At 49.8% G+C, this 24718-nt stretch overlaps 1 protein-coding gene across 4 annotated transcripts in view; it reads right to left on the reverse strand.

Annotated features, from left to right (window-relative positions):
• Positions 1-24718, reverse strand: part of LOC138748830 (netrin-4-like) — a 203939-nt gene that overhangs the window by 170666 nt on the left and 8555 nt on the right. For all 4 annotated transcript variants that reach the window (XM_069909632.1, XM_069909633.1, XM_069909631.1 and 1 more), the window contains exon 2: positions 18056-18576. In XM_069909632.1, coding sequence (XP_069765733.1) covers positions 18056-18576 — 521 coding nt within the window. The remainder of the gene's footprint in view (positions 1-18055; positions 18577-24718) is intronic.

Raw genomic sequence — 24718 nt, forward strand, 5'->3', positions numbered from 1 at the left:
TGACTAAAGTCTTCTCGCCCATTATCATGTGGAGGCCAAATGCAAATGTGATGAACAACACCTCATATTCATTGGATTGGTGTGTGTTCCTTTTCATTAATAAACATTGTCATCTCCCACTTTGTATGCAGGGACACAGAATTATTGCTGACTTTGAAGGTTTAAATTAAATGTCAACTCTCTGAAGTAAAATGAGAAGCCGGAAGTGATAATTTCTGAACCCTATGTTGCAGACACATTTGCATAGGGATCCAGAACATGGTAAATCAGAAAGAGACCCTAAGGAACAAGCTTCCTTGTGTTGTCTCAGAATCATACGTAGATGTAATTTACCTGATACATCAACTTTGTCCTGCTTTCATCGTGAACGTTGCCTGATATCCCTAACAATAGGAGAAAGAGAAGCAAAAGAGCATCTTTTCAGAGACACTGAGTGGCCATGGATTCACCTCCAGGGCTCCTGCAGCCACATAGACTCTGATTCAAACCACTGGCATCCCGACCTCCAGATCCAAACTTCTGATGTCGTCGGGAAGCCTTCAGCACCTGAGACCATTAGAGAGCCCTTCTTGCCCTCTGCACCCCCTCGAATCCCAGTTCGTAACCTGAGCCCATCTCCAGCAGCCTGTGAGGGTCCTTCATCCACAAGTTGCCAGCAGCCCACAGCCTGTTTAAAACCTATACAGAGCCACCGGCATCAGGACTGGGCAGTTTGGCCCTGCAGAGCACCGCTGTGTCTTTGCTCCCCACTCTACCAGGTCCACACCAGCGGCAGTGAAGCTGTTACACAAGTTTCAGCTGCACTACCTTTTTTTGTTAGTTATCTGCAGGCACCAGTCCACAGCCCATAATCTCCAAAACGAAACTCAAGGCAACACTTAGGCCCCCGAATTAACATTGGCTGTGATCCCTGGCAGCTATGTCAATCTAGGACTTCACCTAGCCAGCGTTACTGAGGGCAAACATTGTCACCACTGACACGCCCTCTCTCAGTGGAGAAACTAGGAAGTTGTGAAGCCAAGAAAAAAATGGTGGTAAGGCCTGCAGATGCTGGGGTCGAGAGCAACTCACAAACATGCTGGAGAAATTCAGCAGGTCTGTAGGAAGCAATGGTTGACCAGCATTTGCAGCCCGGGGCTTTTGTCAGGTTTAAGGCAAAGCAGACTGATGCCTGAAATAAAAAGGTGGGGGTGGGAAAGGATGGAAGAAGGGGCAGGGAGAGGAGCACAGGCCAACAGGTGAGGGATCATAGACTGGGACAGGTAGGAGGGTAGAAGAGAAGGCAGCTGAGAAGGTGTGGCACTATCAATTAGACCTGACAGATCTGGTCCAGATTAATAGGCTTTAGTCGCTAGAAACTCACAGGCATATCTTGGCCCGATTCCAAGGCAGTCACTGAGGGAGGGGATTGGGTGGTACCACCTTCATTAGGGGGGAGGGGTTACAGTATCGGGGCGGGCCAACCAGTACAATGACTGCAATACAGTGTCCCACCACATTAGGGAAAGGTTAAACAGGCTGGACCATTATTCCCTGGAGCATCAGAGAATGAGGGGAGATGTGATAGAGGAATACAAAATGATGAAAAGCATCGACAGCAGGCATTTTCCACTGAGGTTAGGTGAGACTTTAATGAAACTGATTTCCCACCGTTTACAGAAAAACAATACACTCAATCATTTCTTCCAGCACACCATGAAGTCGACTTTATTATTCCTCAACTCCCCAGCTCAGCCTTCTGACCTTCTTATTGGTTCACTGCCACATGGGTGATCCTGACGCCCTCACTTCCCTACTCCTGCATCTCAGATTCATTACCCATACATTGACGCTCAACACCACCCCGCATGCGTGCTCTTGCCCCCGGGCGTCACATCGCTTGCATCATCGGCGGCGGCCGGCACTGCTCCCGGCGAAGGTAAGTGCAGAACCGCGACAAGACAAAACTAGAGGACGTGGATTAAGGCTGAAAGGCAAAATATTCCCTTAGGGGGAACTTCTTCACGCAGAATGCGGTGAGAGTGTGGAACAAACTGCCAGCTGAAGGGGTGAATACGGGCTCGATTTTGATGTTTAATCAATATTTTGATAGCAGGAATATGGAGGGGCATGGTCCTGGGTACAGGTCAATAAGACAAAGCAGAATAATAGTTTGGCATGGACTAGATAGACCGAATGGCCTGTCTCTGTGCTGTTTCATTCTCTGGATCCATGGATATGGTTCACACAGGTTGTGGTGCTCTCACTGTTCAGGTTTAATGAAACGCACTCTGGCAGCCCCTCCCAGTAGTCTCCTGAGATGGCAGCTCTTCCTCTATTAACACGTACCACTACCTCAGGGGATATGGGGGGTGAAATCGGGTACCATCTGCCATAACTGGCATTGAGCCCCCTCTCCGTGTTTCCGACTCACAGCGGTGACCAGAGAGAAATTCAAAGCAGTGACCTGGAGTGAGCCAAGGCCAGCAGAAACAGTGAAACAAGGTGACCATGTTCTTTGCCGTGCTCTTGAGGGATGGAGGTGGTCATTTGGTGAGACTGCTCTGACATCGATAATGTGGTGTCCTGAAGTAACCTGAACCCAGTGTTTGACTCATCGGGATTGGACGGGTCAGACTTGGGGTCAGAACAAGGGAACCTGTGGTCAGGTTGCCTTGAGGGGGACCAAGCAATAAAACCTTGCAGGCCTGGGCCAGAGCCAACAAAATGTGACACAGTTATGGCCAGGTGATCCTTGGCCAACAAATTTGAATCACAACAGTTGACCTGATCAGGTGTATAAGAATGGAGAATTTGGGGGAAAGAGTAGCGAGGTCTCTGGAGCCTTATCTTTGCGAAAGTGACTTACCCCACATCAGAAGCGTAGAGATTTCATTGGGTTCAGGAAAATCTCCTGGCGCGAAGGCTCCTTTTTCCCGGGTATTACATTTTCTATCTTTGATTAGGTCTTTTCACCCCGCTGTGTAAAATGGGGATTCCCGTGAAATTTTCCTGGGAACCTTCCCATGAATCGGTGGTGTGAAAATGTTGCCCCAGGAAAATTACCCAGGTCCACGAGCCCAGCAGACCCAGGATATTTCCCTAGGTCACCCTCTCCCTGTGTCGGCAAATGGTCAAGCAGGGGAAGCTTCGTGATGTCAGCGCTCGCGTGCCTGCATCACCAGCCAAGGAAGATGAAATATGTTGAAGAGGTGTTGATGCAATCGGAGGGTGGATTGAACTACTGCATTTATTTAAGCGCAGAGGCATTAGTTTCATTGATTCTTGGAAATGCCTCGTCTGCCATCACTGTGCGACCTGACTTCCGATGAGTGCAGAATGCGTCATCACTGGAGGCAGGATGCCCCCCCCTAAAATGCCAGGGAATTTGGACCACGGTGTGAAAGGCCTGGGAGGGTCCTGCCTTCTGGGGAATTTCACCTGGGTGCAAGTAGGGTCACCGCTCGCCCATGGTCTGAAAGGCCCTATTGTTTTGGGGGGGAGTCAGTGGTTGTGTGAACTGATACTTAGTTTTGTATAACTTGCAATGTTTACTCTTGTTTTTTAAACTGTACCAACACAAGTAATTTAATACACCAATTAACGAAGATTAATTAAAGCTAATACAGATTGTCAAGGTGCCGAACCAATTTTCATTGCTGAGGGTAGGAAAGGAACGTCACTTGCTCTTGTACCAGGATGCTTGCTTTGGTCACTTCCAAATGTCTTCCGAGGAGGTCTGGCATTGACATTGCCGAGCATGGGCACCACCCCAGGGGTTAGGTGTTGGGCAAGACTTCGAAGGTTTCTACGCCAGCTCCACCAGTTCCATCACTTCCCCAACAACCTTCACCACCTTCCTCTCTCTCCCAACACCCAGTAAAGTGAGCTTATGCTGCCCGCTGATCCAATCGTCAATTCTTTGAGTAGCTCTTGGACACTGTGGACTGTGGCAGGTTATCAGCGATAAGTACCTGGGAGATTCCACATCAGGCTAACTGTCTTTGCAGAGGCCGATTGGCCATCACTGAGAGGAAGGCTTTCTGACAGGACCATCTCTGAGTCATCTGAAGAATAATATCTGTCATCTGATTCATTTTCATCCTCTCTCGGTGGAGGGGTCCTCTCTCGGCGGAGGGGTCCTCTCTCGGCGGAGGGGTCCTCTCTCGGCGGAGGGGTCCTCTCTCGGCGGAGGGGTCCTCTCTCGGCGGAGGGGTCCTCTCTCGGCGGAGGGGTCCTCTCTCGGCGGAGGGGTCCTCTCTGGGCGGAGGGGTCCTCTCTGGGCGGAGGGATCCTCTCTGGGCGGAGGGATCCTCTCTGGGCGGAGGGATCCTCTCTGGGCGGAGGGATCCTCTCTGGGCGGAGGGATCCTCTCTGGGCGGAGGGATCCTCTCTGGGCGGAGGGATCCTCTCTGGGCGGAGGGATCCTCTCTGGGCGGAGGGATCCTCTCTGGGCGGAGGGATCCTCTCTGGGCGGAGGGATCCTCTCTGGGCGGAGGGATCCTCTCTGGGCGGAGGGATCCTCTCTGGGCGGAGGGATCCTCTCTGGGCGGAGGGATCCTCTCTGGGCGGAGGGATCCTCTCTGGGCGGAGGGATCCTCTCTGGGCGGAGGGATCCTCTCTGGGCGGAGGGATCCTCTCTGGGCGGAGGGATCCTCTCTGGGCGGAGGGATCCTCTCTGGGCGGAGGGATCCTCTCTGGGCGGAGGGATCCTCTCTGGGCGGAGGGATCCTCTCTGGGCGGAGGGATCCTCTCTGGGCGGAGGGATCCTCTCTGGGCGGAGGGATCCTCTCTGGGCGGAGGGATCCTCTCTGGGCGGAGGGATCCTCTCTGGGCGGAGGGATCCTCTCTGGGCGGAGGGATCCTCTCTGGGCGGAGGGATCCTCTCTGGGCGGAGGGATCCTCTCTGGGCGGAGGGATCCTCTCTGGGCGGAGGGATCCTCTCTGGGCGGAGGGATCCTCTCTGGGCGGAGGGATCCTCTCTGGGCGGAGGGATCCTCTCTGGGCGGAGGGATCCTCTCTGGGCGGAGGGATCCTCTCTGGGCGGAGGGATCCTCTCTGGGCGGAGGGATCCTCTCTGGGCGGAGGGATCCTCTCTGGGCGGAGGGATCCTCTCTGGGCGGAGGGATCCTCTCTGGGCGGAGGGATCCTCTCTGGGCGGAGGGATCCTCTCTGGGCGGAGGGATCCTCTCTGGGCGGAGGGATCCTCTCTGGGAGGAGGGATCCTCTCTGGGAGGAGGGATCCTATCTGGGAGGAGGGATCCTCTCTGGGAGGAGGGATCTTATCTGGGAGGAGGGATCTTCAGTTGAGGGATCTCAGTAGAGTAATCTTCTCTCGGTGGATGGATCCTCTCCTGATGCAGAGATATTCCTTTGATGGAGAGATATTCCTCGAGGGAGAATTCTGGGCCGAAACATTGACCATTGTTTTCCCACTGTTTCTGCTCGACCCACAGTGTCTCCTCCAGCATTATTTTTGAAAGTCCCTCTCTTTCCGCAGAGATAATCATCCCCTCCAAGTAGGTGAAGTGTGAATGCGTGCGACCAGTCCACTCTGCTGCAGCTGGGAAGGGATACCGTACCACCCCCCTCCCCCACCCAACGGTCAGGTCTGCTCGACTGCCCTGATCATCTCTCTCTGCTGAAAGCATGGTCTGAGCACAGCTAACCATACCAGAACTAAATCTCTCACTTCCGCCCTGAATGGTCTCATCTTGCCTTGTGGCTTCCTTCAACCTCCTGTTTAAATGACCAAGAATTTGCAATGTCGTTTTCAGGATGAATGCCTTAAGTCCTTGGATTTCCTGCATGTTGAGGCTCTGATTAGCTTATGGGAGACGTGGTTGGGGCATCATGTCGGCAGAGATTGGTTAATTGAAAGGAAGCAGAAGGGCTGGTGTTAAAGGGTCATTTTCACATCCGCGATCAGTAATGAGTGGGGTGCCTGAGAAGCCGTCTGTGTCGAACGAGGGCACCAAGTGGACTGCAACTCTCTTTGCTGATGACATTGTACGATGTGTAGATTCACTGAAATTCTTCCAGTATACGGTGGGGGGGGGAGGGGGGGGGGGTGTGGGGGAGTGGGGATGAGATGTGTGAGCAACACTCAAACCTGCTTGAGAAACTCGGCATCCATAGGGTGGCCAGCATTTCGGGTCTGGGTGGGTGACTGAGTAAAAAGGTGGGGGAAGGTACCTGCAGGCACAGCAAGTGATTCAGAATGAGTGGAATGAGGAGCACGGCAACTTTTCAGGACATTGCTGAGACCCCACATCAAGTCAAGTCACCTTGATTTATCGTTCAGACTCTGCTCGCATGATAAACACAAGATGGCTTTTGTCCAAGATCACGGAGCATACTTACATAAATATAAATTAGAAGTTAAACTTTAAAATATTAAGACATATATAGAAACACAGTACCCTTTCCTCAAATGTTCTGGAAGTTCAGGAGTCTGATACCCAATCTGGACGCAAGGGCCCTAGTGCTGTAATGCCTCCTACCACATGGCAGAAGGGAGAACTGTTTACCTGAGGGGTGTGTGGGGCCCGCTGGGTACCCCACTGTCCACTGGGTACCCCACTGTCCACTGGAACACTGCGTACAGTTCTGGATATACACTTCTGGACGTAGTTTCGAGAGGTTTCACCAGGTGGACGCATGACGAAAGGTTGAAGTGGCTGGATACCAGCTCAGAAGAATGAGGGGTGGCCTTGTTGAAACATACCATTCTGAGGGGATAGTGAGAGGACGCTCTCCCCATTGGGGGATTTAGTGCCAAGGAGACATAGTTTCGGAACATCTGGCCACCCATTTTGGATGGAGGTGAAGAGGGAACACTACTCTCCAAGGGTCATGAATCTCTGGGATTCAGACCCCAACTGGAGGTGGAGTCATTCACGACTGACAGATATTAAGGAGTGAAAGGGGAGGTGGAGAGAGCAGAGATGAGGAATCGAGGCGAAGATGGGCTCACCATGACCTCACCGAATGGTGGCGCAGGCTACCATCCCTGGTTCAGATGTTTTTTGTTCAAATCATCCCAAGCCTTCACATTACATGCCTGCATCTTGATGCAGCAGGGTTGCTGTAGCGGTTAGCGCAGCATCATTACAGCGCCAGTAATCAGGATCGGGGTTTGCGCTGTCTGTAAGGAGTTTGTACGTTTTCTACATGTCTGTGTGGATTTTCTCCGGGGGCTGTGGTTTCCTCTCACCATTTGGCTGCACAGAATCATGGGCCAAACTGGCCTGAAAACCAGCATTTGCTGCAAGCTCTCTAGTAATCCTTGAGGGCCATGTACGAGAGAGGGGGTGGATTGTTATAGTTAATGGAGTTTGAGTGGCTTATAATCCTGATGTCCAGACATTAGTTCCCTGAGAGAGCAGCAGAGAATCCCCAGGCCAAAGGAGATGATTTCTCGGGCACACGTCCATGCCTGTCGAAGCTGTGCTCGCCCACAGGACAGCCCTTCGCAGCCCCAGACTGCAGTGCCCAAGCTGCGCCTTGACTCCTTTCAGCTGGATGTCTAACCCAGTCTGCTACCTAACTGGCTCAGACCTCCCATTCAGAGGCTACTTAGGAGGCAGACCAGGGAGCCTGGATCCCCTGTGACCTGTGGTGGGCTGGACATCTGAAGAAAGAGCCAGGCCCAAAGTGTGGTCCCCCTTTACTTGAGTGGATGCTGTGAGACCTGCTGAGTTTCTCCAGCACGTTTGTGCATTGCACTGGCCACTGTCACCTGCCAACCTTCTAGTTTCACTTTACACCAAGGTGGACTCTTGAACAGAGAGTAGACTTATCTTGTGCCATGGCTTCCTCCCTGTGCTCCCACGGTGGAGATGCCCTCAGTGGATGAATTGACAAGACCACGTCACTCATCCCAATTCAAGTTTCCTTCATTGTTTGGTGATAAATACGCAAAATTTGTGTGTTTTTGCTTGCCTTAGTGCCACGCCTTTATAGCACCAGCGATCGGGACCAGGGTTTGAATCCCACGCTATCTGTAAGGAGTTTGCACGTTCTACCTGTGTCTGCGTGCGTTTTTTTTCTGGGAGCTCTGGATTCCTCCCACTGTTTGAAATTTACCGGGGGTCTAGGTTAATTGGGTGTAATTGGGTAGCACAGACTCGTGGGCCAAAATGGCCTCTATGTCTAAACTTTTAAAAATTATATTCATTAGTTGGGCGATTGTGATCAAGAGCTGTGAAGTAATGTTGCAGCTCTGTAAAACTCTGGTTAGACCACACTTGGAATATTTCAATTCTGGTCATCTCCTGACAGGACAGAATGATGTAAAAGCTCTGGAAAGGGTGAGGAGGAGATTCACCTGGCTGTTGCTTGGATTGGAGAATGTATTGTATGAAGAAGTGTTGCCAGAGCTAGGGCTTTTCTCCTGGGAATGACAGACCTCAAGATTATGAGGGGCCTAGATAAGGTGAACAGTCAGCACCTTTTCGTCCAGTGTGACACTACTAAATACCAGATGGCAACTACGTGAGGTAAATGGAGGAGAGTTTAGACAAGATGCCAGAGGTGAGTATTTTACACAGAGAGTGGTGTGTGTCTGGAATGCTTGGCCAGGGAATACTCTTAGACAGGCACACGGATGTAAGAAATGTAAAGGATTGTGGAAGTGTGGTTGGGAAACATTAGATTGATGTGGAGTAGGTTTACATAGGACAGCACAACATCGTGGACTGAAGGGCTGGTACTGAACTGTAATGTTCAAACAAAATGAGTTTGGGTAGAATTAGCTTAAAATATGTACTTGATCAGCACAAACTTGATGGGCTGAATGGCCTTTCAGGCTATATTCTTCAATGACTATGACCTGCAACAGCTGAACTTACCTTGCTGCATGTTCCTTCTCTGTTGTCCCACTGATGTAGGCCACCGTGCCTTCCTGTCCTGACGTTGGGGAGCTCCACATCTTTGCATTAATCCATAAATTTTGCTTCAGTGTCTTCAACTTCATGGATGGCAACACGGTGAGCACAACGCTATTTCAGCGCCAACAATCTGGGTTCAGATCCACGCAGGCTGCGGGCGAAGGGACTGGCACCAGGCTGTGGACTGCTGGAGATTGGCTCGAAACTGGCTGGATGGGTACCAGATACAACCGGGATGCGAGAGGATACTGAGGCCTTCCTGATCGCGACAGAGGTTTGGGTCTGGAACTCAGGTTGGCGATGTGCTTCGGACTGGAGTCTGTGTGGCTGCAGAGGCTGTGGGAGTGTGGGAGGTGAACCCGTGGACACTCAGTGTCTCGGGGGGACTCTTTTCTTTCTCTTTCTCTGACTGTGAGGGTCACTCAGCAATTTGTGTTGATGGCGAATCTTTGCTTGCCTCACGATAGAATAAAGGAAATTTTGTGCAATATTACATTTTCTATTTTATTACATGACAATAAAAGAATCTTAAATCTGCAACTGCCTGCAAAGAGTTTATCTCCCCATGACCCATGTGCTCCCACCCTCCAAAAACAAATGACCAATTGAGAAGAAGGGGCATCATGGGTTGGACATGCTGCATGAATAAAAAGATGTTCCCACACACTGGGCAAGGCCACCCAGTTAACCAATCACCTCTGCACTGAGCTCAGCCACCCAGGTAATCAATCACTTCCACACTGGGCAAGACCACCTAATTAACCAGTCACCTCCACACTGGGCTAGGTCACCCAATTATCCAATCACTTCCGCACTGGGCAAGTCCACCCAATTAACCAATCAACCTCTACACTGGGCGAGGCCACCCAATTAACCATCACCTCCACACTGGGCTAGGCCACCCAATTAACTAATCAACCTCTGCATTGGGCTAGGACACCCAATTAACCAATCAACCTCTACACTGGGCGAGGCCACCCAATTAACCAATCACCTCCACACTGGGCTAGGTCACCCAATTAACCAATCACCTCCACCCAATTAACCAATCAACCTCCACCCAATTAACCAATCACCTCCACACTGGGCTAGGTCACCCAATTAACCAATCACCTCCACCCAATTAACCAATCAACCTCCACCTAATTAACCAATCAACCTCCACACTGGGCTAGGCCACTCAATTAACCAATCACCTCCACTTTGGGCTAGGCCACCCAATTAACTAATCAACCTCCGCACTGCACTAGGTCACCCAATTAACCAATTGCCTCCGCACTGGGCTAGGCCACCCAATTAACCAATCAAGCTCCACATTGGGCTAGGACACCCAATTAACCAATCAACCGCACTGGGCTCGGACTTCCAATTAACCAATCGCCTCCACACTGGGCTGGGGCTCAAATTAACCAATTACCTCCACACTGGGCTCGGCCACACAATTAACCAATCGCCTCCGCACTGGGCTAGGTCACCCAATCAACCAATTGCCTCCGCACTGGGCTAGGCCACCCAATTAACCAAACTCCACACTGGGCTAGGCCACCCAATTAACCAATCAACCTCCACACTGGGCTAAGTCACCCAATTAACCAATCACCTCCACCCAATTAACCAATCACCTCCACCCAATTAACCAATCACCTCCACCCAATTAACCAATCACCTCCACCCAATTAACCAATCTACCTCCACACTGGGCTAGGCCACTCAATTAACCAATCACCTCCGCACTGGACAAGGCCAACCAATTAACCAATCACCTCCGCACTGGACAAGGCCACCCAATTAACCAATCACCTCAACACTAGGCAAGGCCACCCAATTAACCAATCACCTCCACTTTGGGCTAGGCCACCCAATTAACCAATTGCCTCCGCACTGGGCTAGGCCACCCAATTAACCAATTGCCTCCACACTTGACTAGGCCACCCAATTAACCAATCACCTCCGCACTGGACAAGGGCACCCAATTAACCAATCACCTCCACACTGGGCAAGGCCACCCAATTAACCAATCACCTCAACACTGGGCAAGGCCACCCAATTAACCAATCACCTCCACTTTGGGCTAGGCCACCCAATTAACCAATTGCCTCCACACTGGGCTAGGCCACCCAATTAACCAATAGCCTCCACGCTGGGCTAAGTCACCCAATTAACCAATCAACCTCCACACTAGGATAGGTCACCCAATTAACCAATCACCTCCACACTGGGCTAGGCCACCCAATTAAGCAATCAACCTCCACATTGGGCTAGGCCACCCAATTAACCAATTGTCTCCGCACTGGGCTAGGTCACCCAATTAACCAATCAACCTCCACACTGGGATAGGCCACCAAATTAACCAATCAACCTCCACACTGGGCTAGGTCACCCAATTAACCAATTGCCTCCGCACTGGGCTAGGCCACCCAATTAACCAATAGCCCCCACCCAATTAACCAATCAACCTCCATACTGGGCTAGGCCACTCAATTAACCAATCACCTCCACACTAGGCAAGGCCACCCAATTAACCAATCACCTCCACATTGGGCAAGGCCACCCAATTAACCAATCACTTCCACACTGGACGAAGCCACTCAATTAACCAATCACCTCCACTTTGGGCTAGGCCACCCAATTAACCAATCACTTCCACACTGGACGAAGCCACTCAATTAACCAATCACCTCCACTTTGGTCTAGGCCACCCAATTAACCTCCACACTGGGCTAGGTCACCCAATTAACCAATTGTCTCCGCACTGGGCTAGGCCACCCAATTAACCAATAGCCTCTGCGCTGGGCTAGGTCACCCAATTAACCAATTGCCTCCACACTTGACTAGGTCACCCAATTAACCAATCAACCTCCACACTAGGATAGGTCACCCAATTAACCAATTGCCTCTGCACTGGGCTAGGCCACCCAATTAACCAATAGCCTCCGTGCTGGGTTAAGTCACTCAATTAACCAATCAACCTCCACATTAGGATAGGCCACCCAAGTAACCAATCATCTCGCACTGGGCTAGGCCACCCAATTAACCAATCACCTCCTCCCAATTAACCAATCAACCTCCACACTGGGCTAGGCCACTCAATTAACTATTCACCTCCACACTAGGCAAGGCCACCCAATTAACCAATCACCTCCACATTGGGCAAGGCCACCCAATTAACCAATCACTTCCACACTGGACGAAGCCACTCAATTAACCAATCACCTCCACTTTGGGCTAGGCCACCCAATTAACCAATCACTTCCACACTGGACGAAGCCACTCAATTAACCAATCACCTCCACTTTGGGCTAGGTCACCTAATTAACCAATCACCTCCACACTGGGCGAGGCCACCCAATTAAACAATCAACTTCCACACTGGGCTAGATCACCCAATTAATCAAATGCCTCCGCAATGGGCGAGGCCACCAATTAACCAAACTCCCCACTGGGCTAGGCCACCCAATTAACTAATCACCTCTGCGCTGGGCTAGGCCACCCAATTAACCAATTGCCTCTGCACTGGGCTAGGTCACCCAATTAACCAATCAACCTCCACACTGGGCTAGGCCACCAAATTAACCAATCGCCTCCGCACTGGGTGAGGCCACCCATTTAACCAATCAACCTCCACACTGTGCTAGGCCACCCAATTAACCAATCGCCTCCACATTAGGCTGGACCTCAAATTAACCAATTGCCTCCATACTGGGCTAGGCCACACAATTAACCAATCGCCTCCGCACTGGGCTAGGCCACCCAATTAACCAATTGCCTCTGCACCAGCCCTTATAAGTTGTGAAATTGCCATTTAAATTTTTAGCTTGTTTTTAAAATTTAGACATTCAGCACGATAACCGGCCATTTTGGCCCACAAATCCATATCATGCAATTACACCCAATTAACCTACAACCCATGGTATGTTTTGAAAGCAGAGTTCCTAGGGAAAACTTACGCAGACACGGGAAGAACGTACTAACTCCTTACAGAGTGGGATTCGAACCCTGGTCCTGTTCGCTGGCGCTGTAAAGGTGTTGAGCTAACCGCTATGAACTTTGCCACTGCTGTTTATCCCCGTCCATTCCATCAGACCCTTGCCACCTTCAGAAACCCCCCGCCAATTAAATTATTCCGGGAAAGCAGAATAATTGAACTTTTCAGCTCAGGAACTGACTGACAAGGGGCCGACCTGACAACAGGGAGAAGTTACCGGATCTATTTTTGGACCCCTTGCCTGCTACTGCGGAACCGGTCTGAGTCTATTATCTAGCCCCCGTCTCCAGAGCAACACAAGAGCAAGTCAATGGTCACATTCAGCGCAAAGTCTTTTTTCAATTTTGTCCAACCGCAGTGCAAACTCACGGGGTGTAATCACCACCCGTGCACTCTACATGAGCTAACATGTTTCGGAATTCTTTTTAAATACTTCAGTACCTCAATGACCCACACCCTGAAGCAATTCCATTCTTTGATATGTGTGTGTGAATTTGCAGTTGATCCTCCAGCTGGAATTACGACTGGTGGTGAGCTCCCAAGGTGCGTGCAAACTAAAGACAATTAATTTCACCTAGTTTCAGAATCTTCTGCGGGGCTTCCCTCAAGGTGAAGATTAGTGTCTGTGACGACATTTACTGTGTGGATCATCCCAGGATGACAGCTTCAGCACGTGCTAGAACATTCCACTCTACCCTCGTGTTCCAAGACTTGCCACAGAAGGCACACTGACATCTGCAGCATCTAAGAACCCCCCGGCACACATCAAAGAATGGGGATACCTTCAGAGCTGTCTTACACCAACATTCTTGAAACTGAGTTTTACAACACAGAAACGGGCCCTTCGGCCCAGCTCATCAATGCCCACCAAGTTCTCTACCGAAAAGCTGGTTGAAGAAAGGAGACAGAGAGAAAATGAGAGAGAGAGAGAGAGAGAGAGAGAGAGAGAGAGAGAGAGAGAGAGAGAGAGAGAGAGAGAGAGAGAGAGAGAGAGAGAGAGAGAGAGAGGAGTGAGAGAGAGGAGAATTAGGGATAGATGGTAGGGGTGGTTAACAGAAAGCGGAGAAGCTGATTTTAATGCCATCTGGATGGAGGGGGCCCGGATGGAATACAAGAAGTTGTTCCTCCAATTTGTGGGTGGTCTCAGTCTGGCAGTACTTGGACAGACGTGAGCATGGGAATGGGGTGTGAATTGAAGTGGGTGGCCATCGAGAGATCCATGCTATTCTGGCAAATAGAGCCGAAGGTGCTCAATGAAGCAATCTCCCAGTCCGTGTCCAGCCTCTCCAACGTAGTGGAGACACAGTGGGAGCACCGGATGCAGGAGATGATCCCCTGCAGATTTCCAAGTGGTTCGTTGCTTCGCTTGGAAGGACTGTTTGGGGCCCCGAATGGTAGTGAGGGAGGAGGTGGAGTGCCTTCTGCGGTCACACAGGTAGGTGTCACGGGGGCTTTTGGTGGAAGGAAACGAGGGAGTCACAGAGGGAGTGGTCCCTGCGGAAAGTGGAGGGGAGGAGAGGGGAATATGGTGGGATCACTTAGTAGGTGGTGGAAATGGAGGAGAAAGATGTGTTGGTTGTGGAGGCTGGTGGGGTGAGGTGGGGGGGGGGGGGGGGCGGCCAGGACAAATATGTGTGAGGTGGAGGATATGCGGGTGAACCCCTGATCAGTTTTCACCTTTCCCCTCCTGCCTTATCCATGTCCAATAATGATCCTTTGTCTGTTGGTCTGTGCTCCTCCCCCTGCCCCTTTGATCCTTCTCCCCATCCTTTTAATTCAGGCACCCCTCTGCCTTTCACATACCTTGAAGAAGGGCTCGGCCTATGGCTGCAGCATTTCTGTTGAAGCATCTGCAGCCTTTCACATTTCATCCTCCTTCTACTCCCCCATCCCCCACCTAGGTGAAATCAATTGACCAAAGGGAGTGTGCCAGCAGAAGGTTGGGCAGTACAGGGAGGGATTGTTACAAGAGATTCCACCCGGGAGGTATTACAGCACGGCTGGGAGTACTGGTGGCATACATCTCCAGCAGGCCCAGCTAGACCCTGACCTCTGTCTCAACCCTGACCCCACTTGGTTCCACCCTGACCCCTGGCTCCACCCTGACCTCCAGGTCAACCTAATCCCTTGCTCGACCCTGACTCCCCAGGTTCCACCCTGACCCCCAGTTAAAGCCCGACCATTTCGACTCTGACCCCTGGTTTGATACTGACCCCTGGCTCAATCCTGACCTCACTTTGATCCTGACTTCAGTGGGGTTTGTGTGTTCTCCCTGTGAGGGTCTGTGTCCCACCCCAACACCATGCACACTCCGGATTCTTCCTGAAAAGTAAAAGACAGTATATTTGGGAGAGGTCAGTAACACAGATTACCGCTGGGGGGGTGGGGGGGGGTGGGCGGGTAACACGGATTACCGCAGAGAGGGTTGGATACCGCTGGGAGGAGTGGGCAACATGGATTACTGCTGGGAGGGGTGAATAACATGGATTACTGCTGGGAGGGCTGGTTAACATGGATTACTGCTGGGAGTGGTGGGTAACATGGATTTCCGCTGGGAGGGCTGTGTAACACAGATTACCGCTGGGAGGGCTGTGTAACATGAATTACCGATGGGTGGGCTTTGTAACATGGATTACCGATGGGTGGGATGGGTAACATGGATTATCGATGGGTGGGTTGGGTAACACGGATTATCGATGGGTGGGTTGGGTAACACGGATTACCACTGGGAGGGCTGGGTAACACGGATTACTGCTGGGAGGGCCGGCTAATATGGATTACTGCTGGGAGGGCTGGGTAACACAGATTACCACTGGGAGGGCGGGGTAACAGGGATTACTACCGGAAGGGTGGGGTAACACGGATTATCACCGGCAAAGTTGGGCAGAACCAAAACCATTGGGAAACACCTTCTGCTTGAACATATGAATGTCTGAGTTAGCAATGGCAATGTTTGGAAATGAAGATTCAGACCAGGAAATGAGACAGTTTGGATCACTACGGGGCAGAGGTGGGATGTCTCTCTCACTGTTTGGGAAAACTGGGAGACAGAAATTTGTTTTTGGGAGTTACTATCTCAGAGGATCTTTCCTGGACACCAATGACATCGTGAAAAAACCACATCAGCACCTCTGCTTCCTCAGGAGTTTGTGGAGGTTTGGAATTACATCAGAAACCCTGGCAGATTTCTACAGATGTGTGGTGAAAAGTGTGCTGACCAGCTGCGTCATGGTCTGGTATGGGGCCACCAATATCCCTGAGCATAAAGCCCTCCAAAAGGTAGTGGACACAGCTCAGGACATCACAAGCAAATCCCTCCCTTCATCAAGAAAACCAACAGGGAAGGCTGCCATCAGAGGGCAGCAGCAATCATCAAGGAGCCCCAGCACACATTCTCACTGCTGCCATCAGGAAAGAGGTATCGGTGCCACAAGACTCGCACCACCAGGTTCAGGAATACCTGTTATCCCTCCACCATCAGACTTCTCAACCACAAACTCAATCAGGAACTCATTTAAAGACTTATTTTGCATTTTACTGTTGTTTTTTTCTCTCTTTATTGCACAGTTGTTCACATTTCTTTATTTTTTTAATGTGTACATTGTGTACAGTTTTTTTTTGCGTAACTAATTAGTGGTAATTCTGCAGCACCCACAGGAAAATGAGATTCAGGGTTGTATGTGATGTCATGTATGTACTCTGACAATAAATCAGTGATCTGATCTGTGAATGTTTACTTATCTATCCTTCGATATTTGTTGTCCCTTTCGTGGTAATGGCACATTGTGGTAACGTATACTGGAAGAATTTCAGTGAATCTACACATCGTACAATGTATATAACAAACTTCCAGTACTCATTCCCATCAAACCTTCCCAGATTCTGCCACTCATCCACCATCTTCAGACATATTACAGAGGCCAATTAATCTACTAACAGGAATATTTTTGGCATGTGAGAGGAAAAAAAAATCAAAGTTCCCAGGGGAACCCACCTCATCCAGAGGAGAGTATGCAAACTCCGCACAGACAGTGCTGAAGATCACAATTAGACTAGACCTGCTGGAGGAATGAGGCAACAGCTGTACCAGCTGCCACACTGTGCAATGGGTTGTGGGATCTTACTGTGAATGAGTGAGGTGCCTTTATCCCCACTTTAGCAGTGTGCAAATACTGCAGCACACATTGGCCTTCATAAATAAAAATATTAATGCCCAGACTTCAGGAACTGAGTTACAGGGAAAGGTTAAACAGTTTAGGACTTTATTACCTGGACTGTGGAAGAATGAGGGGAGATTTGATGGAGGTGTTTAAAATTATGGAGGGGATAGACGGAGTAAATATACATAGGGTCGGTGAGATACAAACCAGAGGACATGGGTTAAGAGTGAAAGGGGAAAAGTTTAGGGGGAACATGAGGGGGAACTTCTTCACACAGTGTGGTGGGAGTGTGGAACAAGCTTCCAGCTGAAGTGGTGAATGTGGGCTCAATTTTAACATTTAAAGAGGAATTGGATTGGTACATGGATGGGAAAGGTATGGAGGTGCAGGTCAGTGGATTAGGCAAAAAAAATGGTTTGGCACAGACAAGAAGGGCTGAAATTGCCTGTTTCAGCTTGTAATGTTCTATGGTTCTAACAAATTCATTGGCTGTGCCGCACCCTGGGATATCCTGAGGATGCGAGAGGTGCTGTAAGAATGGAATTTATTCCTGTGTCCAACACAGACAGGTGTAACAGCACCCTGGTTACAGACACCAATTTATGGCCTTTATAGAACCATAGAACATCACAGCAAAAAAAAAGCAGGTCTTTCGGCCCATCTGGTCTATGCAAACTATTATTCTGACTAAGTCCCATTGACCTGCACATGACCTCCCATCCATGTACTGTACCTCTCCAAATTTTTCTCAAATGTCAAAAATCGAGCCCGCATTCACCGCCTCAGCTGGCAGCTGTGACAATGGTAATTACAAACTGTGTTAGAATTAGAAGTTGTAAATGGGATGTAAATGAAATACTGTAATATTGTATTAATGCAATTTCTTGTAATCACTACATGAACCACCTTTGATAAACGAATATGTACAAACTCCTTACAGTTCGTGACCCTGGTCCTGATTTGCTGGCACTGTAACAGTGATGTTCTAACTGCTACGCCAACCGTGCCCCCCCCCCCCAAAATTACAGTAATGCTCTTACCTCTCCACGGGTACAAGGGAACGGATCTGAATATCTGGAGGTACAAAGTGCCCCAGGCCAGTGGTTGTCATCGGGCAGTCCAAACGTATCACTGCAGTTCCTGGCAAAATACTTGTATGGTCTCCAGGTCGCACCAAAGTCTTGAGATCGTTCCAGAACCATTGCAGCAGGCCTGGGGGACCTGAAGATCATGATGAGGTGAGTGAAGTAGAAGTGAGTGTCCAGGTCCAACTGGATGGCTTCTCTCTGGCTGCCCTGAGCCGACTGCCACCAGGTGTCTGGGAAGCGGAATGGGGAGTCGGCCATGGCGCTGGGCCGGTGGGAGAGTTGGTGGCTCCGGCACTTGCCGCATTCGACGGGAGCCTGGCATCCACTGCTTGTGTGGGCGCAGAAGAGTTCAGTGTGGGGAACACCGCAGTTGGACGTGGTCTTCAGGGGTCTGCCTCTGGCTAGGTTTCCCAGCCGGGGGTTACAGGCACCAGACTCACAGTTCTGCCTCACCCCAGACAACTCCAACGATCCTGCAGACAAAGTGAGCCCAGAGTCACTGCCAGTGACCATCACACCCCCCTCAGTGAGCCCAATGTCACCACCAGTGACCATCACCCACCCACCCTCAGCGAGCCCAGTGTTGCAGCCGATGACCATCACACACCCCCCCAGTGAGCCCAGTGGCACTGCCAGTGAACGTCACTCCCTCCATGAGCCCAGTGTTTCCACCAGTGACCTGTACACCCACCCCCCCCCCAGTGTAACCACCAGTGACCTGTACACCCACCCCCCCCCAGTGTAACCACCAGTGACCTGTACACCCACCCCCCCCCCAGTGAGGCCAGTGTCACTGCCAGTGATCATCACCCCCCCCCCCCGTGAACCTTGTGTCATCGTCAGTGCCCTGCACAACTACCCCCTCCCCAATGAGCCCAGTGTCACTGCCGATGGGTGCCCTGCACATACCCCCTGAGTGGGAGGCACCCAGGCTCAGTGTCAAACATGTTGGATACCTTCAGCCTGGCATGAATGGAGAGAAAAATCCATGTTTGCAATAAATTATTTACAGAAAAAGAAAAACATTCAGTCTTTTCTTACCCTTAGTGTCATGTCCCTTAGTGTCTTACCCTTAGTGTCATGACCATACATTCCCATCAATGTACATTGTTACCTACGTTCACTATATACAGCACTGTGAACCTGGCCGTTACTTCCCCTCTATTTTTGAAGGGCTTCCCCTCAGTTTCAGTCCTTCCCTATAAAGTCCTCGCGTTGGCTGCGCCAAGCCTCAGTACACCCATCGACACGTCCCCTGCACCCTGGAATGTTGCAGGAAGACCAAAGGGCATCTTACAGCAAACAGTGAGAGGTGACTTCACAGAGATAAGGTTATGGTGGACAGCCAGCACCTTTTCCCGATGATGATCACCATATACCATCTGTTTCAGGTAAGTGGAGGAAAGTTTAGGGAGACATCAGAGGTATGTTTTGCATTCAGAGAGAGGTGACTGACTGGAATGCATCGCCGGGGGTGGTGGTGAAGGCTGGTACAGTAGCTATGCACCTGGATGTAAAACAAATATCGGGTTATGGGTGTAAGGGAGGGAAGGATTAGGATGTTGTTGGGTAGGCTTGCACAGGTCAGCACATCACTGGCTGAAGGGCCAGTACTGCGCTGTAGTGTTCAATGAGCATTGAACAGTGCAGCACACAAACAGGCCCTTCGGTCCACCATTTCCACGCTGACCAGGATGCCAATTTAAACCAATCTCACCTGCCTGCCCATGATCTCTGTGGCTCCATTTCCTGCCTGTTCATGAGTCTAAGTCAGTGGTACATAACTCTTTTCTTTACATTCACATCCCACTTTAAGTATTCCCTATGCCATCAGTGCTCTGTGATTAGTAAGGGATTGCTTAAGGTGGGATGTGGGTGGGAAGACAAAGTTTGAAAACCACTGTTTTAATTGTACCTCATTGACTCGTTATGTGCATGGTTTCAAAACTCCAAAGGAAATGGGCCAATGACAATTTTTCTCAAGCAAAATATTTCAATAACAATTGGGTCTAGAGCAGGGATTCTCAACCTTCCCTTCTCACTCACATCCCACCTTAAGCAATCCCTTACCAATCACAGAGCCCTTGATGGCCTAGGGAACATTTAAAGTGGGACGTGAGTGGAACAAAAAAAGGTTGAGAACCACTGGTAAGTGGCTCTTAATTGCTGCTGTTGTTTCAGCTTCTAGCATATCCCCCTGGCTGCTCGTTCCTGGCACCCACATCCCTCATGCATTTGACATGTCCACCCTGAGAGAAAGACTCTGACTGTCTGCCCGATTTCTGAAGGCATTATTTTACAAACCTCAGCCAGGTCACCTCTCAGCCCCTGGCACTCCAAAGGCAACAACCCAAATATGTCCAATGTCTCCTTACACCTGATGCTCTCTAATCCAGGCCACATTCTGGTGAAGCTCTTCCGTACTCTCTCTGAAGCCTTCACATCCTTCCTGTCATGTGGAAACCAGCAACGATGCACAGTATTCCAGATGTGGCCTGGCCATAATTTTATAAAACTACACCATGACTTCCCAACTTTTATACTATTTGTTGTTCCACTTTTAGGGATCTATGAATTTACAGCCCAAGATCCATCTGCACATCAAAGCTCCTCAGAGTCCTGCCATTGACTGTAGACTTTCTTCTTACAACTGACTTCCCACGGTGCAACATTTCACACTTGTCTAGGTTCAACCTCATTGGCTATTTCTCTGCCCATGTTCCCAACTGATCTGTATCCCACTCAATCCTTCCTCAATATCCACAGCTCCATCAATTATTGTGTCATCCACATACTCATACATTTTTGTCCAAATCATTTACATGACAACCAAGGTCCCATCACTGATGCACAAAGCCTTAAGAAATGGGAGAGTAATTAGGCCATTGGGCTCTTCAAATCTGCCCCACTATTCGATCCTTTTCAACCTCCTTCTCCTGCCCTCTCCCCGTAACCCTCGATTCCCTTCCTGTTCAAGAACCCATCTACCTCTGTCTTTATCCCGTGATGGCTTCCACAGCTGTCCATGGCAACAAATTCCACAGATTCACCACCCTCTGGGTAAAGAAATTCCTCCTTATCTCTGTTGCAAAGAGATATGTTATATTCCAAGATTGTGGCTTCTCATCCTAGACTCCCACGATAGGAAACATTCTCTATACGTTCACTCTATCCAGTCTTTTTAGTATTCAATAGCTTCAGAGAACCCCCCCCATTAGTGACAGAACTTTTCAGAGAATTATTACCCCCCCCCCACCTTCTATGGCCAAGCCAGTTTTGAATCCAATTCACCAAGTCTCCATGGATCCCATGTAACTTAATCTTCTGAAGCAGGTCCCATGAGGAACCTGGCTGAAAGCTTTCTGAAGATCATGCATTCAAACAAATATAATGAACTTGTAATCCTCCACCATTTCCGTCACCTTCAATGTGATCCCACCACCAGGCACAACTCACTCCTCCCTTCCCACTAATCGCCCCTCCCCCTTTGGTACCTCCCTGTGTGACCACAGGAGGTGCACCCACACCTTCTCCCTCACCACCATGTGAGGCCGCAAACAGTCCTTCCAAATGAAATTACACTCACATAAATCTGCAGGGGGTCATCTACTGCATCTGGGGCTCCCGCTGTGGTCTCCTCTACATCAAAGAAACCAGACAGCCTGGGAGAGAGTGCTTTGTTCAGCACCTCAGCGTTGTTTGTTTCAGCGTTGTTTGCCACAATAGCAGGGATGTCTCACTGGCAGGTCATTCCAATTCCCTGCCCAATTCCCTTGCCGACATGTCTGCTCATGGCCTCATCCACTGACAGACTGAGATCACCCTCAAATTGGAGGAACAACCGCTCCCTCATCTTCTGTCTGGCTACCCTCCAACTAGATGACATTAACATCGACCTCTCCAGTTTCTGCTATCCCTCCACCATCCAGTCTCTCCCCTTCCCCAATTTGTCCAGCCCTCTCCCTCTCTCTCTCTTTCCCTTTCCCTCTGTCTTCTTTCCTCCAGCTTTGCATTCACTGACCCAGCCCCTCTCTGATCAGTCCTCTCCTCTCCTCTTTCCTACGTCCAATTATCACCTTTTATCCTCCCCCTGGCCTTCCCTCCTCCCCCAGCTTTATTACTCAGGCCCTGCCTACGTTTTACTCATACCCTGAAGAAGTGCTCAGGCCTGAAACAATGGTTATAGATCCTTTCTTCCTCTGGTCGCTGCAAGACCGGCTGAGGTTCCTCCAGCATCTCAAACATCACAAGAAGGTTTCATTCAGACCAACTGTCCTTTTACTAAACTCCAGAGAATGCTTCTAACTTTGATTCAATACTTCCTTTAACTCCTGTGGTCAGCCACAGCTGTTCCATTTCTGTGAAGTTTTTGTGCCTTATGTTTGTTGTAAACTATGTAGTTTCTTTAAATATTGTCAAGTCGTTTATTGTCATCTGATCGTAGAAATACAACCCGATGAAACAGCGTTCTCCGGTCCTCAGTGCAAAACACGCAGACACACAACCAGACTTAACACACAAACAATACAAATGCAGGACAAGTATTTTATCTGTACAAATAAATATTGTTTTGTACAGATGAGAATCTCGGACAGTTAGCATGAGCAGTTTCTTTGGTCATTCAGTTCTCATTGCCCGGGGGGGGGGGGGGTGGGGAGCTGTTCCTCAGCCTGGTGGTACTGTCTCTGATCCTCCTGTATCTCTTCCCCCGACGGGAGCAGCTGAAAGGTTTTGTTTGTGGAGTTGTAGGGGTCCTCAATGATTTTGCACGTTCTCTTCAGACAACAATCCCAGCAGATCACATCAATGGGAGGAAGGGAGACTCCGGTGATCCACGCTGTGATGCAGCCGGCCAGGATGCTCTCATTAGAGATCCTATAGAAGGTTGATATAATGGTCGCCGGTAGCCTTGCCCACTTCAGTTTTCTTAGGAAGTGTAGTCACTGTTGCGCCTTCCTAACAAGTGAGGAGATGTTGAGCGTCCACAATAGGTCACTAGTTAAGTAAACTCCAAGGAACTTGGTGCTCTCTACTCTTTCAACTACTGAGTTGTTGATGTGCAGTGGAGGGTGGTCATTCCTGGCCCTCCTGAAGTCCACAATCATCTCCTTCACCTTGTCCACGTTGAGACTCAGGTTGTTACTCTTGCAGCATTTCACAAGATTTTCCTCCTGCTCTCTGCAGTGTGACTCTCTGCAAACGATGACACTTGAGAGCTGGATCTGGCGATGCAGTCGTGGGTCAGTAGCATGAACAGGAGTGGGCTGAGCACACAGCCCTGAGGTGCTCCAATGCTCAGCGTGACAGTGCTTGATATTCTGCTACCGACCCAGTCACACTGTGGTCTTTCTGTTAGGAAGTCCAGGATCCAGTTATAGAAAAGGGTGTTGAGTGCCAGCAAGGACAACTTCTCCACCTGTCCCTGCGCAATGATCGTATTAAACACCAAATTCAAGTCAATGAGCAGCAGCCTGGTGTGTGAGGTGTTGTTCACCAGGTAGGCCAGGTCACAGTAAAGCAACAATGCTATAGCATCATCTGTGGAACAGTTTCTTCAATAGGCAAATTGAAATGGATCCAGTCAGTGTCCCTGGGAGGTGTGCTTTGATGCATTCCATTACCAGACACTCAAACCATTTCATAATGGTGGAGGTCAGTGGCACAAGGATGTAGTAATTGATGCCTGTTATTGTCACCCTCTTGGGGACTGGGATGATGGTGGCTCTCTTGAACCCAGCGGGAAAGATAGACTGCTGCAGCAAGGTTTTGAAGATGTCCATGAAGAACTCCATCAATTGGTCTGTGCAGTCCTTCAGTACCCGACCAGGTAAATTGTATGGGATCACCTTGCATAGGGTTCCCTTCAGCTCAGCCACAGGTAGGCAGGGGCACACGGAGCTTTCTTTGGCGTGATCCTGTTCTTCTCATCAAAACATGCATAGAAGGTGTTCAGTGTGTCCGAAAGGTAGGCGTCATTGTCAGGATCCATTATGGCCTTGATCCCTTGCCACTGGTGTCGCAAAACTGTCTGGGGATCTTCTGTGCTTACCCCTGTGGTGCCTCCCAGATTGCATGGGAGAGTTCAGCCCTGGCTGATCTTAGTGACATTCTGTCCTGAAGGCATCACCACAAGCTCTGAGAAGGGCCTGAACCCCTGCATCCAACCATGGGTTCTGGTTAGCCTTGGTTGTGAAGCATTTGATCTCGGTGACATCCTCAATGCACTTGCTGATGTAAGCCATATTGCCTACTGCTGGTTCACTGGCAAAACAGTTCATGCAATTTTGCGATCTACTTTTACCACACTCATGACTCAAACATTTGTAATTTGCTGAGGTCTGGGCTTTTTGATTGAATATGGTACATGGATACAAGAAAAATTGAGGGTTATGGGTGCGAGGTAGGGATAGTTTTTGAATAGATTTGCATAGATCGGCACCATGTTGTGCACTGTATGGTGTTCTAATGCTCCCTGTTCTAAACTACTCGGGGCAAGAGCTATTATGATATTCAGTGTTCTATTGGAATAACTCTTCCCTGAAGCCCCACTTAACTTTACGATTCATCATTAACCTCTCTTTACTGCACAATAATTAGTCGTCAGCTATGTTGTAC

The sequence above is a fragment of the Narcine bancroftii genome, chromosome 13 (assembly GCF_036971445.1).
Source record: "Narcine bancroftii isolate sNarBan1 chromosome 13, sNarBan1.hap1, whole genome shotgun sequence".
Taxonomy (NCBI): domain Eukaryota; kingdom Metazoa; phylum Chordata; class Chondrichthyes; order Torpediniformes; family Narcinidae; genus Narcine; species Narcine bancroftii.